This window comes from Carassius gibelio, chromosome B14 (assembly GCF_023724105.1).
Source record: "Carassius gibelio isolate Cgi1373 ecotype wild population from Czech Republic chromosome B14, carGib1.2-hapl.c, whole genome shotgun sequence".
Classification (NCBI taxonomy): Eukaryota; Metazoa; Chordata; class Actinopteri; order Cypriniformes; family Cyprinidae; genus Carassius; species Carassius gibelio.
The window spans coordinates 22682978-22700944 of record NC_068409.1 but is presented as its reverse complement, the minus strand read 5'-3'; the positions used below and the strand labels follow the sequence as shown (position 1 = coordinate 22700944).

At 34.0% G+C, this 17967-nt stretch overlaps 1 protein-coding gene across 1 annotated transcript; it reads left to right on the top strand.

Moving 5' to 3' along the window:
• The first annotated feature begins 1380 nt into the window (after positions 1 to 1380).
• On the top strand, positions 1381 to 16819 carry LOC127971918 (glycerophosphoinositol inositolphosphodiesterase GDPD2-like). Its single transcript, XM_052575246.1, has 15 exons — positions 1381 to 1534; positions 9941 to 10140; positions 10828 to 10931; positions 11051 to 11144; positions 11265 to 11324; positions 11784 to 11882; positions 12149 to 12242; positions 12831 to 12970; positions 13630 to 13712; positions 13825 to 13984; positions 14455 to 14676; positions 14815 to 14963; positions 15480 to 15627; positions 15778 to 15860; positions 16366 to 16819. The coding sequence occupies exons 2-15, from the start codon at positions 10066 to 10068 to the stop codon at positions 16430 to 16432; spliced, it is 1578 nt and encodes a 525-aa protein (XP_052431206.1). The 5' UTR covers positions 1381 to 1534; positions 9941 to 10065; the 3' UTR covers positions 16433 to 16819.
• The last annotated feature ends 1148 nt before the right edge of the window (positions 16820 to 17967 follow it).

Here is a 17967-nt window from a genome sequence, read left to right as displayed (position 1 = left end):
TTCATTTTTGAACCTTTTCTTATAAGAGTGAAGCAAGTAGGTGACAAATGTCTTCATGTGTCCAGATAAACCAGACACCATACTTTACAGCTGAGATTACATAGTTTGCAGAATATCTGAGCCAGATGCTCTTCACAGGTCTGCCAAGCTCTCACAGATTGACTGGCTGAAGTTTAATATGTTCTGAAATGTCTTTGTCTTCTCAGCCTCCACTGAAGTTTAAAGATTCCATGTGAATCTGTTATTATCCGTTATTACTAATATAAATGTCTATATATTTTCAATCTAAAACATTTGACTAATTGTAAGCTGATGACATTTTTACTGTTTAACAATTATAATTACAATTATAAACACACATTTTCTCATCTTAAAATGTTCGTGTTAAAGGTTCTTGAAGTGAGATGGTGTTTGATTTGTTCATATTTGTGAGTTTCATTAATACATTTTTAAAAGTTTAAAACCAATGTTTCATTTTTTTTAAGGGTTTGTCAGAAATATTCTAAAAAATCTGGAAAGGCTGAGGAGAGATGTCTTACTCTGCATGATGATTTGGAAAAATAATACAAAATCTAATGGATCTGCACAAAATAATTTTCAATCTTATAGTAATGATAAAGATGTATGGTGAAGTTAGTTATTTAGGGAGAGAATATCCCAATTACATTTTATATAGAATGACTTTTATGTCACACCATATGACAATTTTAGGCACAAATGCACCAAATTGGTAAATAAATCCAATATCCAGAACAACATCTTAAAGACCACATATTTTTGGAAATTCACGAGTCAGTACAACACAGCTCATTATTTTTGATGCCTAATAGTTGAAGTAATATATATATATATATATATATATATATATATATATATATATATATATATATATATATATATATATATAAATCAGGCTTATATGTCAGCCACCCAAATATACATTATTTGTAAAACCACAAAATGAGAACAGCATAAAAAAAAACAGTAGCATTACATTACTGGCTTTAAGAGCTATATGGAAACACATATTCCACATATATTATTTCCTGTATATAAGTCTAAACTATTGCCTTTTTTAAATTTTAATTCAAATTTTATTTTTATTTTATTACTTCTGATTTTTCTATGTGTTCCTTAGGTTATACTTGTTTATGGATGCATTACTATATGTTTATGCAAATGTACATAAAGGAGAGCTAAAGCCAGTGGACAGAAATGTTATTATAAAGATCTTATATATATGTGTGTGTCAGGCAGCATCTCATGCTTTTATAAGACTTAAATGGGTACACGCTTAAGATTCCCAATCTGAATGTAGCTCTTTGAGCGCCCTCTGGGAACTCCTCTGGTGCTTGTCCATACATACAAAGCAGCCTTCAAGTAATGTGAAGCTCATTCATTGTCAGCGCCTCATTTATACTCGGTCCACGGGATTTATGTCTCAGCACGAGCTCGAGTGCTCAGACTGCCGAAGAGTGCTGAAGTTTGGGAGTCTGACGGGGTTTTCAATATTAAATGTACTTTTTAAAGCAAGGTAAGGGACCAACGTACATATTTAAAATCAGTTTTCTCTCTCGACTAACTAAGATCTGTTCTTATCTAATATTACTGAATGGCGTGCGACCTGAATATCGTCGTGTGTGTTAGTCATTACAGGTGCTTATAGCATCCTTGTAAATAAATATAAAAAACAGATTTAGGTAAACCATGGCATGCTACCATTAAAAAATGCACATATTTGCAAAAACAAAAGTTCAGAATTTTGGCAAATCACGGGTTATTAAGAGGTTAAAGTTAAACCGTGTTTATGGAGTAAAAAATACACGTTTCGGTTAAACGTTTACTTGGATTTGGAAATTATTACAAATTGCAAGTTGCTTGTTGCAAATAAAGAAATGTGTCTGTGAGGTCGATTTGATAAACTAAATTTAGCCTTAATAATATTTTAAATGCCCTTGGGTTAAAAAAAAGACATGTAATTGTCCCATGATGTCACTGAACTGCAGATCAAGACCTGAGGTTGTGAATTCGTTTTAGAATGGGTTGAAGGCTCTCGCAGTCACACACACAATGGTACTTAAATGCTTTAATAAAGAAAGTGTGACATCAACAACTTGATTATTTTATTTGGCAGAGCTAGTGTATTTACTTAATTTAATTCACTAACTGTAATATTGTATGTTCTACAAAAATGGGCACATGATTTTCATGCGTATCACAGTAGTCTGAAGTTTGTAGTTCAAGATTAATGAAGAAAGTGAAATTCAGGGTTTCATGAACAATTCTTCAACTAGTTAATTCTTTTATTTCACAACATAGACAAGTCACATGCATTGTTCTCAACAACATGTGCATTCACTTGGCCGTTTGATTCATGTTTTACATAGTTTTGCATAGACTTCTTTTCTTTTCCTTTCTTTTTTCTTTAATACATATTTTGAATAATGAAAATTTCTTGAAATAATAATTGTAAAAAATCTATCTAAAAAAGAAAAAAAAAGAAAATCTAAACAAGTTTGTACCAGAAGGGTTCGACATCCCCGATATATCATATGCAAGTGTGCAATATTTGACATCAGACATAAATAGTTAAAAAATTCAAAACAGAGCCAGAAAGACATCTTCCTTATTGGGCTTGAACATTCAAAATAATTTTTAAAACACCACACACTGAATAACATACATAAATACAACAATACACATTTCCATACAGCACAACATAAAACAAACATTCACTTTAACCTGTTGTAATATATATGACATATATATATATATATATATATATATATATATATATATATATATATATATCACATACTAGTACCAGCTACGACAACAGTTCTCCAACTCTGGCACAAACCATCATTGACATCTGCACAAAACATTTAAAAGCACATGATTATATAAAATATTACTCTTTTCTTAAAGTATCACATCAAACATTGTCACATACCTAGCAACAGCTACAACAACTGTTTCCAAATAAACATAAAAAAAGAACCCCCCAACCGCGCCCCACCCCACCCAAAAACTTGACCCATAAGTGCAATTCAGTCGTAAAAGATATTGAAGGCATAATGAACATATTAATCACAAGTTTGTAAAAAGGAAATTAAAGCCTTCACAAATTTTCAAATAACAAAATCTTGTCTATTAGGGTGTACCTGATTCTTTCCAAATGTAGTGTACTTGTCAACTCTGTCAGCAACAGTTTAAGTATTGAAACGTCTTTTTTCTTCCAAAACAAAAGGATACATCTTTTTGGCAGAGATCATCCCATATGAAACAAACTGTTGTTGTATCATTGTAAGTCTCAAAAATTCTTCGTGTGGCTGAACATCACAAGCATGCGTCGGAAACGCCCATTTTCCATAATGGCGAGCTTCAGCCTTCAACTTAAATGTAAAGATTAAATAATGTCGTTAGTTTTACCATCAGTTCAATCCTGAAAGGGCAACAGAGTCGCGTGACAAACACAGTGATGATGCAGTACACAAGTCACGGTTGAGACAGCTGAGGTGCTAGGATGTCTGACAGGCTGTTCACTGCTGTGATGTGACACTGATCTCCTCACACACACACACACACACACACACTCTACCGTGTGCAAAACTCCTTATTTGAACAGTCAATAGCAAATACTTAAACTAATAACAAAACATTCTTTCAGTAGCTGATTTTGAAGCCCCAGATTGTCTTAGCAAAGTATGAATTGACCCATTTTATTTTAGAAATAGCCTTTGCACAGTCAGTCTTGTACTCTCTTAGGTTCACAAAACTGTCGCCGATAAAATGCGTTGCACAAATTCTAACATCTTCTAATTCTAACAAATTCTAACATTGTGCTGTTTTGTTGTAAACAGATCTTAACAATGATTCCTCATTGCATCTACTTCCGGAAGTCCAAATAAAGTGCCTTTGCTTTTGCATAGAAACACAAGCATCTGTCTCCCTGACATGGCTGTTTCAACACTACTGCGGTTACTGAAACCATGCCTTTGTTTCTTTGCGTTGAACATTTGGGTGGCATTACGCAAATATTTCCACATTGTGACGTAGACATGTGGGGGCGTGTTTGAATGAGTACATGCACAAATAACAATAACACTAAAAAGGAAAACAAGAAATCACATAATATGAACCCTTTAACAAAATTATACTGGCATTTGATAGTTTGTAAAAATGTACAATGTGTATTACTCATGTCTGCTGAACTTGTTAAATTAAAGTAATTTTTTTGAAATATGGCTCAGTTTTTAGATTAAAAAAAAACAGCTACTTCTACAGAATCTGGATGCCAATTCCTCTGTAACACTCTTTTGTTGGCTCAGCAGTTCTACTTGAATGTATTTTATAAGTGCTTTTATAAATGTATTTTATTGGTCCCTAAAAAATTGACATACAACCAAGATAAAAATGTTGAAAAGTTGGTGTAAATGGTTTAGAAAGTAAAAGTTTTTGCAAGACCCTTTGAATGATAAAAAAATCCTAGAAATTGGCTCATACGGAAAAGAAAAGACCCTTTAAAAAATCTCAGGTCATAAATATGACAAAGGAGCTGTGGTATGCTCTGAGAAATGTGGTGTCATGCTAAGCAAATCCTTGAATTAGTCCAACACTGGATGATTTCTATAGATTTAGACAGCCTGCTGGATAAGGATCTCGACTGGGGTCTTCTAATCATGATTTACAGTTGACAAAGTACTTTTCTGACCTGAAATGGGGAGTTAAGTGACTTATTAAATCTACTGCCATACCTGTCGGCAGATCCAGAACATCCACTAAACACTTGGCAAGTTTCCTTTATTCCTTGTCAAGTCTGAATAACATGTTTTACCCTGGGTTTTTGTGAACCGTGTCGCTGTTCCTTAAAGAAACTGCTCACTGCAATGGTTACAATGTATGATTGTATATTTTTTAATTTCAAATAGACTTCTTGTCATGCTTTTACTTTTTACTATGTATCCTTCATACAGGAAAATATAATGTAGACTTTTTATCTGGAATTGCACTGACCCACATACCGTGAAACATGTTTACGATGTTTATCAGTGAACCAGCACATTCAAGATGATATTATCGCGCTAAACAGGATCTGCCTAATTCCGTTCTTCGAACGCACCTGTTGTTGATGATTAGTATGGCTGGATTGTGTTATTTGAGATAATTGCACGTTCATGGGTTGGTTTAAAAGGGGTTATGTATACTCGAAACCACGATCAGCAAAAACTTGACAAATTTCTGGACTTTTTCTTTTTTACAAGGAAACAGCCAAGCGAACAAAACTACATAAAAGTTATAACAGATAAATGAAATGTGCAGGTTTTTTTTTTTTACATGACTAATAATTATTTATATTCACAATTTCTAATATTTGTACAGGCTTTTCAATGAAGTACTTAGTCCTTCATTGAATTTTATATTTTAACAGATTTGTTAAATGACTGCATTAATTAAAGTTTCCTAAGGGTCAAGATCATGGCTGCGTTCAGCCCCGACAAAAACGGAGCAAAACATTTTTTAAACAGAAACGGTGATGAGTTGAACACCCTGTTCTGATGACACAAGAGTTGCAACTATGGCAGCTGAGAAGGCCATTCTTTGTGTTCTTTTTGAAGAATTTTCTGAGCCTGATGAAATCTGTATAAATACATGTTTAATAAATAGACTGTATATGTTTAATACTGCAAAATACGCAAAATGTTACAGTCACTGCCCTTGCAGTCCAGGGTAAAAGAGAACATCCCAATCGAGTGAAGGGATTTGTGGAAACTGTGGTCTCTAATTATTGTGATACAACAGTTGCCTTGCATTTCAGGATGAAAAGACAAACATTTCAGATGAAGGATAATCCACTTCTTAACCCCAAGACTGTGTTACGATATATATGACATTATTATTTTTATTGTGAATGAAGGCTTATCATTATTGCTGATCACTGTTGTTGTGCTATGTTATTGTAATATTTACCATTGTATAATCAGAGGGGTATAGAAAAGTTTATGAAAGTGTCCCTCCATAATACAATAGAAACATATATACTGTATGTATAGTATTTTTATGTTAAATTAGCTATTTAGCACACTTTCCTAAGGAAAGGATCAGAAGGCATTGCAATTATTAAATTATATTTAGACAGAGTTAAAGATGTTCCTGATGTATACTTGTGCTATTATTATTTTAGTTATTTGGCCTTTAATGTAAATAAACATGTGCAAACAATATTCTTGCTCTTGTGAATTTATTTTGATGTTAATTACATTGTGTGAGCTGTTTCTTTAATACCGCGTGATTTATACAGATATTGCTTCTGACATGGGCTGACATGTTTGACATGACATGAGCGGTTTGAGCTTGAATTTGCCCCCTGTTATCTGCATCTGGTGCACTCCATTTAGCCACTGCCATGAAAGCTGCGCGACTCAAAATTATCTATATTAAACCTCCCAAGCAGATTTTAATTTAAGGACCTGTTGCTATGACAGCAAATCCAGGATTAGCTTCGAAGAACCAAATCCAAGATCAAATCATCAATCAGATCCAACCAACTGAGTTAGCGACATACGAAGAACGGGCCCCTTGTCTAGGCTATACATTTTGATAGGCTATTATAAACAGTTATAATAGTAGACTGTGGATAATTGACTTTTAGAATAGAAATCACCGGTCTCCCACGATTCTGAAAACAAAACATTAGACAAAAACGAAATAATATATAGGCTAATTCACTTAGGTTTCTTACTAAATGTTTTATTTATTGTTATAAATGAGTCTAAAAGGTTATAAATGAGCCTAATAAAAATAAAAATATGTAAATAATCAAGTTATAGTCTGGATACAGCTGATGCTGTGGCAGCCGCTTTCAATATGAGAAATTGACCTTTGGAAGTCATTACGCTTCAAATAAAGATTGAAGGCCATCTGTTACACAATAGATAGCGACCAGTGACTGTTAAAATGTCTAATTCATTCAACTGAGAGATTCCTTCAGAAACGATCGAATCGATTTCATTCCTTTATTTCAACTATATAATACATATTTTAAATAAATATATATTTTAAATAAATGAATGAACTTGATTCTATCGTTTTTATTTGAAGCGTAGCCTAATGAGTTCCAAAGGTCAGTTTCTGATATTGAAAGCGGCTTCCAGCATCAGCTATATCCGGACTATAGCCTAAACCTTTATCCCAATACTTTCGTTATTAGTAGACTATTTAATGTTTGCAACACAGAAATGTAACGTGCTGTGTAGTTGACTGATTGTGAAGCTGTTTTAAACACCAAGCTAACATCAATGAGTAACCTTTGATACTTTTATGATGTGTATGATTTTATGATGCTAAGTGAAGATTTGACAAATCAAGATCTCGTGACAAGATCCAAGAAGTGGTATTGTCAGCTTTCCTTTTACAAAACAAAAGAAACTGTAGAAATGTTGTGACATTTGTAGAAATTTGAGAAGCACTAGTAAACACTTGATGCTTAGCAAAGGTTCATTTATTTGATCAAATAATACATTAAGACAGTAATATTGTGAAATAGTATTCTGCCACAGCAGAATTATCTACACAAATTTCCTTTAGTGTAAAAGTAATTTATTCTGGTCATGCAAAGCTGAATTGTCAGCATCATTACTCCAGTCTTCAGTGTCACATGGTCCTTCAGAAATCATAATATGCTGATTTGGTGCTCAAGTAAAATTTCTTATTATTGATGTCGACAACAATTGTGCTGATTAATATTTTTGTGAAAGCCATACTACTTTGAACAGAAAGTCCAGCAACATTAACATTGTAAATGTCTTTACTGTAACTTTTGGTTAATTTAAGTCATTCTTGCAGGATAAAAGTTTTTTTTTTTAATTCTGACCCTAAATATATTTTTTTAACAATGATTTAATGTATATTTCTTTAGATTAAAAAGAGTCCTTTAAGATCAGGATAAACATTCAGAATTCAAATTTATTCAAAGGTTCGACTGACACTGTGCAATTTTTATTTCTATGAATGTGAAAATATTTGTACACAAGATCATACAAGATTTTTTTCCCCAGAACTAAATGAACCCACCCCCCTCCAACCACAATAGTAGAGTTTCCCAGGTATTCTATTTTACACAAAGTCTGATCTTATTGGCCTAATAAATTCCAAGAATCCATTCCACAACGTCTCAAACCAAATCTAACAGTGTACTTCACTTTCTCCATAATTTATATATCATGCATCACATCAACCTAATTTTCCTTTCTTGGTGCATCCACCTTTAGCTACTTCCTAGTAATTCCCATTTTTCCTGCTAGTACAGTAGCATAATTTTAAACATTTTTTTGCCTTGCATATAAAGTCTTCCCAAATAAAATGTGTAAAAATTGAAAGGGATATTAGGCGTAATATCTTGTCCATACATTGTTTGAGTTCCATCCAATATTTCTCCATCGAAGGACAACTCCAGAAAATATGAACTTGAATTGCATTCTGTTCTCCCAGTTTTCCCACCCATGTTCCCCCCATGCTAAGGATGATATCACTCTTCATATTTGTTGAGTGAGATCTTCCCATTCTTTATCGCTCATTTTAATATTTGCTTCATTTCCTTAATTTCCTTCACTTTCATTTTTGTTTTATGTAGTGTGTATCATCTCCTTTTAAAGTTTCTATCCCTGAATATATCTTTGAAATAAGTTTCTTGTTTAGTTTAGATTGGTATGCGTAAATAAAGAGTTTAATAATGTTTACCTTAACATCAAAATTTTCCTTTTTTATATCATGCTCTAAATAATGCCTCATTTGCAAAAATCTATAAAAATCTTGATTTTTCCTGACCAAAATTTTCTTTGATTTCTTCAAAACTTTTACAGTTCTTATTTTCTAAGAGTTCCCAAAACATATGAGGGCTTTGTTCACAATTTTTGTATCTCTTGTCTCTTCTATTAGGGGAAGATTCTGTATCATATCCCATCCACCTTAGCAGTTTATTGTTGTGTGTCAATTTGTTCTTTGTAACAATTTCAAACCACACTTTAAATGAAATGTCAATCCATGGATTGGGTGTATTTTCTGATTGATGCCTGAGTTTGTTATCCCCGATAAATGCCTGTATTGGAGCTTCCATTGTCATTTTCAATTCAATTTCTTTCCACAGAGTAGGAGGGATTACACGAAAGGCTTTATTTGCGCTGCTTGATAACTTTATAACACTTGATAACGGGAGAACTAGTCCCCCTTCGCCTTAGTTGTAATGTTTTATACCTGATTATAGGTTCTTTTCCTTGTCAGATATAAGAACATACAGGTATTTTACTTATATTTCTGTTCTAATATGATTTTGCCTTCCTGATGTGCTAATCAGCTCCTTACTGAGTTGCCTTTAGCACTTAAAGCACTTACTGCTAAGACATGTTTATCTGATCGTGAGTCTTGACACCCACTGAACCTGGAAAACAAAAAATGCCTCCACAGAAAGAACATCGTCATAACACTGAAGATTATATTTCAGGTTATGCACAACCTGTCAAAACAAGGGGCAATGCATTTTTACTTGCTCCGTATAATCCTTAATATCTCATATCAGTTGTTCATATAGTTTACAGTAGGACACTCAGATTACTATGTTCCAACATCAGGCAACATTTTATTATAGGGTGTGGTTAAAATAGATGATATTATTTATCATTCACAGCTGTAGCAGTTGAGTGACAGATCTTGTTATAGTTTTCTGCTTCGGGGCTTTTGAGACCACTACTTCATAATTAAATTCAACCTTTCCATACCTGCTGTGTCATGTGACTGGAGCCTATATATTTCTCTCTAACCCTTATTCAAGGGCTTTTAACTAACTAAGCCAGGCATTGTGAGCACAGTTCAGTTTTGAGTTTTGAGAACAGGTTTCCTTGCATAACCACCATCTTGTATTCTCTTCCCTCCTACTCGATTTCAGGCAGTGAGTCATTCAATATCAAACACCTGCACCAGTATAAATGAGTTAACCTCACTACATCCTGGACCCCTATTCATCCATATACATTCAGCTGGAATCATTAGAGGAGGAAAACAACAACAACAATGTTCTCGATCTGCCGAACCTGCCTCAGAGGAATCTACAGTTGTCAATGGAACAGTCAAACCAGGACACAAAATGTGAGATATTATTATTTTATTCTTACCATTGCAAAATGAAGTTGCACATCAATGATGCACCCATTACCTCTTAGAATTTGCAGACGGTTTTCACATGGCACAATCAGTTGAGAGAAGCGGAATAGTTTACCATGTCTAATAAATCTAGAACAGAATCAAAGAAAATTGTTGTCACTGAATGCCTCCTTAATGAACGATTCTCATGTAAACGCTCTTTCCTTTTAAGTGAGTACAAAGCTGTGAAGACTGATGATCATGACAGGCAGAAAAGTATGTTAATTAGTAGCCTGGATACAAAAGCAAGGCTCCCGATTCTTTTGATTTGTGTCAGAAACAATTACCGCTGCATTCAGAGATTTGATAAAAACCCTGTGTGGGATGGACTCGCAACAATCAGCTATCATAATAACCACTCGCTTTAGAGATTGGCCCCTATTTTGAATATTGGGATCAGTAGGCGAAACTCAACGTGAGAAGACGATGGCTCGGTGCCAGTGCCCCTAGGCTCTCATTTGTGGCTAACCTATGACTTTAAATCATCACGTCACGCACACAGGTGGAGCATTGAGGGAAAGTTTTAAATAAACATATTCTTCTTTTTAGTGCAGTAAATAGGACAAAGAGAAGAGCTTGCAGAAAAAGAAAAGAGATGATTGAAGTGTGAATTCTTGCTTTGTTTGTATATAGAGGGCTTGCTGCTGGTTCTCCTTTCTGTTTCTTGTGTCCATACTTGCCCTGAGTTGGATGTACGTTTGTTTTATTGCCTTCAACGACCATGATGATGTAAACTGGTGAGCACGTAAACACAATTACACACCTGCTGATTATATGACCACATTGTTTGGCCCAGTATTTCCAAGTTTACATGTAAAACCTGGTTGTCGTTTTGCGGTTTCATTTTCTTTTGCAGGCTTGCCTTCAAAACCTTAAAAAAATGGGTGAGCTGGTACATGATAGTGATGGTTGTTTCTGCTGTGCTGGCCATATACTGCCTTCTTCTGCTGGTAAGAAGAGAGGATTGAAACACTGCATGGGATAATGTGATCCAGATTGCTCAGCTTATAGCATTCATAAACAATGGCTATACCAATGAGAACATTCTTTTTTTATTGTTATTATTTCAGGTGTTTGGATTGCTGCATTTAGCAATCAGAGAGCCCTTAAATTTACACTGTCTGCATAAGGTAATCTTTACCCTTTCAACTTGTACTTTTTGTTGGTTGTTTTCAGTATTTTTGCTACCTCTTAAATGCCTTCTCTGTGTTATTACTGTATATATCTTGTCCCAGACACAGGCCATCTTAAAGTCAGTTATGAAAATATTATATAAACAATTGTTTTAAAACTATAATGTAAAAAGAGCGAGAGCAGTTTTTATATATTTTTTTAAAACAAACCATTTTTGCCCCTTATAAATATATTTGAAAATGTACTTCAGGTTAATGTATCAATTGTTATACATAAAATCTGAATTTAAAATTAGCTTCAAAAGAACCTCAGTGCTCATATTTGAGGAAGCAATCTCATATTATTTATCTTTAACTGTTGGGTAACAATCTATATCATTGTTGGTCATAGTGCATGAAGGAAGTTTTACAAGATGTTAATGAATGATCCCAGTACATTAATGATTCTCTGTTCAGGTGTTTCTGTTTTTAGGTCTCCTCACTGTTACTTTAGGCACAGCTGGAATTTGTATAAAATGGAAAGAGGAGTGGAAAAGTGTCTATATGTCATTTCAGGTTAGAAGAATTCAGCCATTCATCATTTCTGTAATAGTACATTGTCCTTTATGTCTTCGCAGCTGGTTCTCATTGTGTTTCCTGTCACCCTATCTGTTCTATATGGCAGTGTGTTATTTTACTCCGGTAGCATGCATATTCCTCTGCATGATGCTATAGTGTACTGTATTAATCACAAGACTGTCACTCAGGTGTCCATATCTCTAGTTACACCACTATTGTTGTACTGCACAGTGTATTCAAATCCCCTCTTTGGTTTCCCGCAGGCCACTGCTCCTTTCCTGCAGCTGTGTGGTGTGGTGGCTTTGACCTTGATCAGCTGGCTGGTGTTCCAGAGTTATCATAGAGCAAAAACAGCTGGTCAGTGTCTCCAAATACAACTTCTGAGTGCACACTATATTGCTTGTTAGATTGCTTTTCAGCAAACAGATAAATGCACAGACGTTAAAAAAAATATTTCAATTCAAATCTATAGAATTTGTATATTACCTGTATTTTACAGTGTACTTTATACATTTTGATATTAGATTAGATTAGATTCAACTTTATTGTCATTATGCAGAGTACAAGTACAGAGCTAATGAAATGCAGTTAGCACCTAACCAGAAGTGCAAGAATATAGTGTTTTATATAAAAGTGCAGAGTATAAGTGAAGCTATGATATACAGAATGTACAGTGGAGTTGCTATATACTGTATTGAGCAGAGTATATACAGAATATAAATAGGAATGCAATGTAGGGATTGTATGTACATTATGAACAGAGCATTGTAGGATTATATACACATTATGAACAGAATAATGTTACCAGCATAATGTTAACAGCATAATGTTATATGTTACCAGTTGATGTATATGTGAAAGTTAGCACCAGTGATGCCTTTAATAATGCCAAATTATGTCAGTCTTTGTGTCTGAATATTTTTCTGTGTGTCTTTGTCTTTGTAGCTTGTAAGGTTTTAATAATGATGACCTTCCTGGTAGTGTCTGCTGCTGTGTTTCTCTCTCCTCTTGCTATCTGCTCTCCATGCATTACCAATAATCTTCCCCCAAAACCAGCTCTCATTGGACACCGCGGTGCTCCGATGGTAAGTGGTTACGCCTTAGTTGTAACTTTCATTTTGAGACATACTTTCCATGTGTTAAAACATGTTTACACTGGCGTGCCCTTCAAAATCTTGTCTTTGCTCTTTATTCATGTTGTTGGTAAACTGCATGAGGATTGTCACATAATTTTGTTAGAATAAATTTGACATGCCACACGATGAATCATCTGCTGTAGATTCTGAATCGGTTTAGGATTATGATGATTATGGCATTGTTCCCAGGTTGTAAGCTATCAATTTGGGAGAATGTGATTCATTAACATCTCAGTCTGTTGAAACATTTTTCAAATATTAGCAGTTTATAGATACAATAATCGCAGTGAATACATTTACAGTCATTACAGAACATGAAGTCCACATCCAAAAATATCATTTGAATAGCTGACTATCTACAATTCCTATAAAAGCTGTAAAATGTCTCTGGCGGTGAAGGTGGAGGAGGTGTTTTGACATCTGAAGCTCTGTTGGTTTGTCTCCCTGCACTCACCAGGGTACTGGAGCTTAACTGTGAATAGAAACAGAGGCGTGTGAAGAACACAGATGCTACAGCTTTTGAATTTTGTTGAAACAGGGCATGCAAACCTGAACATATTTATTTAGTAAAATAATGGTCTCTTAAATGTGAATAATGATGTGTTTAGATGGCTCCAGAGAACACCATGATGTCATTCAGGAAGAGTATGGAGTGTGATGTGGTGGCATTTGAAACAGATGTGCAACTCAGGTAATGGATTGTTTCCCGAAACACTTGGTTTGGTTTTGTGTGTATATTTATATATGTATGTGTATACTGTGTTTTTATGTGTGTGTCCAATCCTCGTCTCTTTTTTTTTCAGTAAGGACAAGAAGCCTTTTCTTATGCATGACAATGGTTCAAGTTTTTTGCTGCGAACAACTGACGTGAAGGATAAGTTTTTAGGTCGGGATGGCGACGTGAACACTAACTTCACATTAGAGGAGTTAAAGACTTTAAATGCAGGCGAATGGTTTGTAAGGGTGAGGACAAAGAATTTTTTTTTTTTTATCTGCAATTCCTTTGCAATTACCTTTATCTGCAATTGCCCTTATTTTATTTAAGTTTTCCAATATATATAGCTTTTATATAGTCCAACACATTTGACAGTAGTTGCTGTAATGTAATAATATAATGGAAATATAATTTTTTTTTTTTTTTTCAAAATATTACACAATTATATTCATCATATTATATTACGAAAGATCTGTTGTAAAGACAGCTCATGTGCAGTTGAATTTGAATGCAAACTAGATAAAGCAGTCAACATGAGAAGGAATGTCTGTTGATTAGAGCAAACAACCTTGAACTCCACTGAAGTTGCAGCTTTCATCAGTATGAGCAGATATCGAGCAGAGAACAAAAAGTTCTCCCACCGTATCAGTTCTTCAGCAGTGTGATGTCAAAATGACAACTTTGTTTCAACTGAGATCTTTTGATTTTTCAAATGTAGACAGATCCATTTCAGTCAGTGGCATCGCTCTCAAAGGAAGAGAAGATGGAGGCTAATAACCAGACAGTACCTTCTCTTAATGAGCTCTTAGTCATGGCCAAAACGCATAATGTCTCCCTCATATTTGACCTCAAAAATGATGAAAACTCAACAGGATTCCAAAACAGTGACTCCTACTACACCACTGAAACGATCAAAAAATCAGGCATCTCACAAGACAAGGTAATAATATCAGTGAAATTAAATATTTGTTTCTATCACATAAGGCAACATTTCTGATTTGTTTGAGTGTTTTTGAGTTTAATGTTACAATGTTTTTACACCACTGAATGTAATTGTAATTTTGTGCATCACTTTCAGATATGGTGGCTCCCTTCAGAATTTAGGCACGAAGTGAGAAACATTGCACCAGGGTTCAAGCAGGTGTATCATAATGAACAAGACATGAATGCGGATGGTGGAAGCTTTCTGAATATGAAATACAGTTCACTGAATGCTCACGAAATAAGGTAAGTGTAGGAGGATCGGTGCAGGCTATCTGACATGCAGAGACATGATGCTGCTGTCATCCATGTTGGTATGATCTCACAGCCTTAGGGAACATTCTCACAGGGTTATATTTTCTTATAAAGATGACAGAATTGCTATGAAAAATGAATGCCAATCTGAAGCTTAAACCTACAAATGTATCTTCTAATGATTATAGTAGCAGGAATGGAGAGTACCAAAATACAACACATGATGATTGATGAAACCTTTTCCAGACGCTATTGTATCCGGTTGGGTGCACCTGTCATTTAATAATTTTACCTGACAGTAAAGATGAAGAAAGAATAGAATTAAACAAGAAAATCTTGACTGATGAATAAGACTGCATGTTAAAACGGTTTTGCCACTCCTGTCTATTGTGACAAAAACTGGCTTGTCGCGACCTGTCTAAAGGTCGCTGAGATGAAGCCAAAGACAAGTGAATTTGAGGGAAGATTTTATTTTGACATACATTTCTTTTTTATTTCACTGTACAGTGAGCTGCGGGAAAAAAATGTGTCCGTGAATCTGTGGGTTGTGAATGAGCCCTGGCTCTTCTCATTACTGTGGTGCTCAGGGGCCAGTTCAGTGACCACCAATGCTTGCCACATCCTCAAAAACATGTCTAAGCCTGACTGGCATCTGGTAAAGCTCAGCCTATCTTGTCACCTATCACTGTGTATTCTGCCGTAAAAGAGAAAAAAAAAATCAATTTCTTGTTCACATGGGCTTGTCTGAATATGTAACTGAAATCCTTTGTGTTTGTGTATCTCTCTTTCCACGTAATAATGAAAGGAGCCTAATATCTACATGGGAATATGGATCTCGGCTGATGTGATATCATTACTGTTGATGTTTGGCCTGTTTATCTGGCAAAGGTAAGCAATGAAACTCAGCACATACAGTATAATGCTGTTTTGTTGTTGTTGTTGTTTTTTTACAGAATTTTTGGTGGAGATTTGAATGTGTTGATTACAATAGCTGTAAACCTTTTAATTGCATATTTAATTACTTTTCTAATATTGTTTATTAGTGTTTATAGTGTGTAACTGAATTTCTCTTTTTTACTTTCCCATGTATAATACACACATAAAAAGTGTTAATATGGTTAAATCAGAAACAATTGATTATTTTTTAAATATAAGTGATTATTGTGTATTGTAAATTCTAATGCTGATTTAAATGTACATGCTTATGCGGACAATATAATAAATAATTGTATATAAACATATTAATAGTATATATTAGAAATGGCAGATTAAGTAGAATTTTTTGCAAGTAAGCTAGCTGGTGTGACCAGAAGTGCCACTAATTGAAGAGTCACTCAAATGATGATGTAGCAGTGAGTTTATAATGGACATTTTTCTCTTTGTTTATGAACAGGAGGAGGAAAAGCCATGTTTTTCGTCAGAATACAAGTGAGAGAAGTTATCCTCTGCTTCCTCGCTGAATGATGCCATCCCTGACACTACAGGGCATTTCCCTGGTTCACTTTTTGAAGGAGTTCACGTGGGCATTATAAGAAAACCACACCATGTTAAATGTGCTATGCAGTAATTTCACAATATTTGTGCTAATAATGTAGACTGCATATACAAGACACTGTTTGATTTGAGAATTTATATAATTATTTTCTCATTAGGGCAGCATGTTATTCAGTGCTGCCACCTCTTGACAGATTTATGTCAGCAGAACTGCAACTTTTCTTTAATGACAAGAGTTTTTACAAGGGATGTTTACTTTATGTAAAAAATTCTGGGCCTGTCCGAAACCTTAACAGTGTTCAGTGTCAATAACAGAAAAGGTGTTTTGCAATATAACATGATGAGCACAATAACTGTAGTCACAGTGTTTAAATGAACAAAATTTGTATATAGGTATTTTTCATTACTATTTTTATAGTGTTTTTATGGGGGTTATCAAGACAAATTCAGAAAGAGGGGGTTTAAGTCTGGCTCAACATAAGATCTGGCTGGTACTGGGTTCATTTTGGGGTCATAATATTTAGGTGTTGCCACAAAACTGAATGTGTGCCCTTTTGACCCACACCGGTTCTGTAAAGACATCTATAAAAATTACTTTATAAATATTAGTAATGGGAAACCTTTTTAATTTGGTGTACAGTTTGGATATCTGTGATTAATTTAGATTTCCAGGTAACATCATTTCTTGCTAATATAATGGTTCATGATATATTATTAATTTTCAAAACTTTTACAATATTTTAAACAACCAATAGGGAGACTTTAGAAAGTGTTTTGTTACTCAAAGTACCTGTTTATACCTTTTATGCCATCCAAATATCTAATATTTCAAGAATCAGTCACTGAATACCCATACTGATTGAACGATAACTTTGTCTGATTAACAAGTTATTTTTATTGATATACTGCAGTCCTAAATACGTGGGTGGCACAACAAGTATAAACAGATATTTTGAGGAGCAAAACATCTTCTAAAGTCTCCCTATTTATAATTTAAAAGATTGTAAAAGTTAAATAAAATTAATGATGTATCATACATTTTTATTTAATCATTAAAAACACTATATGTCAATTTTTTTTTATATGGCATACATTTTTATTTAATCATTTAAAACACTATATGGCAAATTTGGGTTAAGTGGTGTTAGTCTGGTTTAAAGTAAACACTTACATCTGTTCTGTTCCTTTAAAAATTGTGCCAACCAGCCACATAACCTCATATATTATATATATATATATATACACACACACACACACACACACACACACACATATATATATATATATATATATATATATATATATATATATATATATATATATATATATATATATATATATATATATATATATATATATATATATATATATAATATTTTGTGATACTGAATGTGAGATTTTCATCAAATGTAAAAATAAAAATTGACCAGTCAACCCTGAACTGGTACACCATGGGCTACTTTCATACTTTTAAAATGTGAATTTCTTGTATAAAAATGGT

What these genes read in the sequence shown, in the direction of transcription:
- LOC127971918 (XM_052575246.1), top strand. Translation starts at nt 10,066, where the DNA reads ATGTTCTCGATCTGCCGAACCTGCCTCAGAGGAATCTACAGTTGTCAA. An exon ending in TATACTGCCTTCTTCTGCTG is followed by an intron (nt 11,145 to 11,264) that starts GTAAGAAGAGAG and finishes TTATTATTTCAG; the next exon opens with GTGTTTGGATTGCTGCATTT. An exon ending in ATTTACACTGTCTGCATAAG is followed by an intron (nt 11,325 to 11,783) that starts GTAATCTTTACC and finishes TTCTCTGTTCAG; the next exon opens with GTGTTTCTGTTTTTAGGTCT.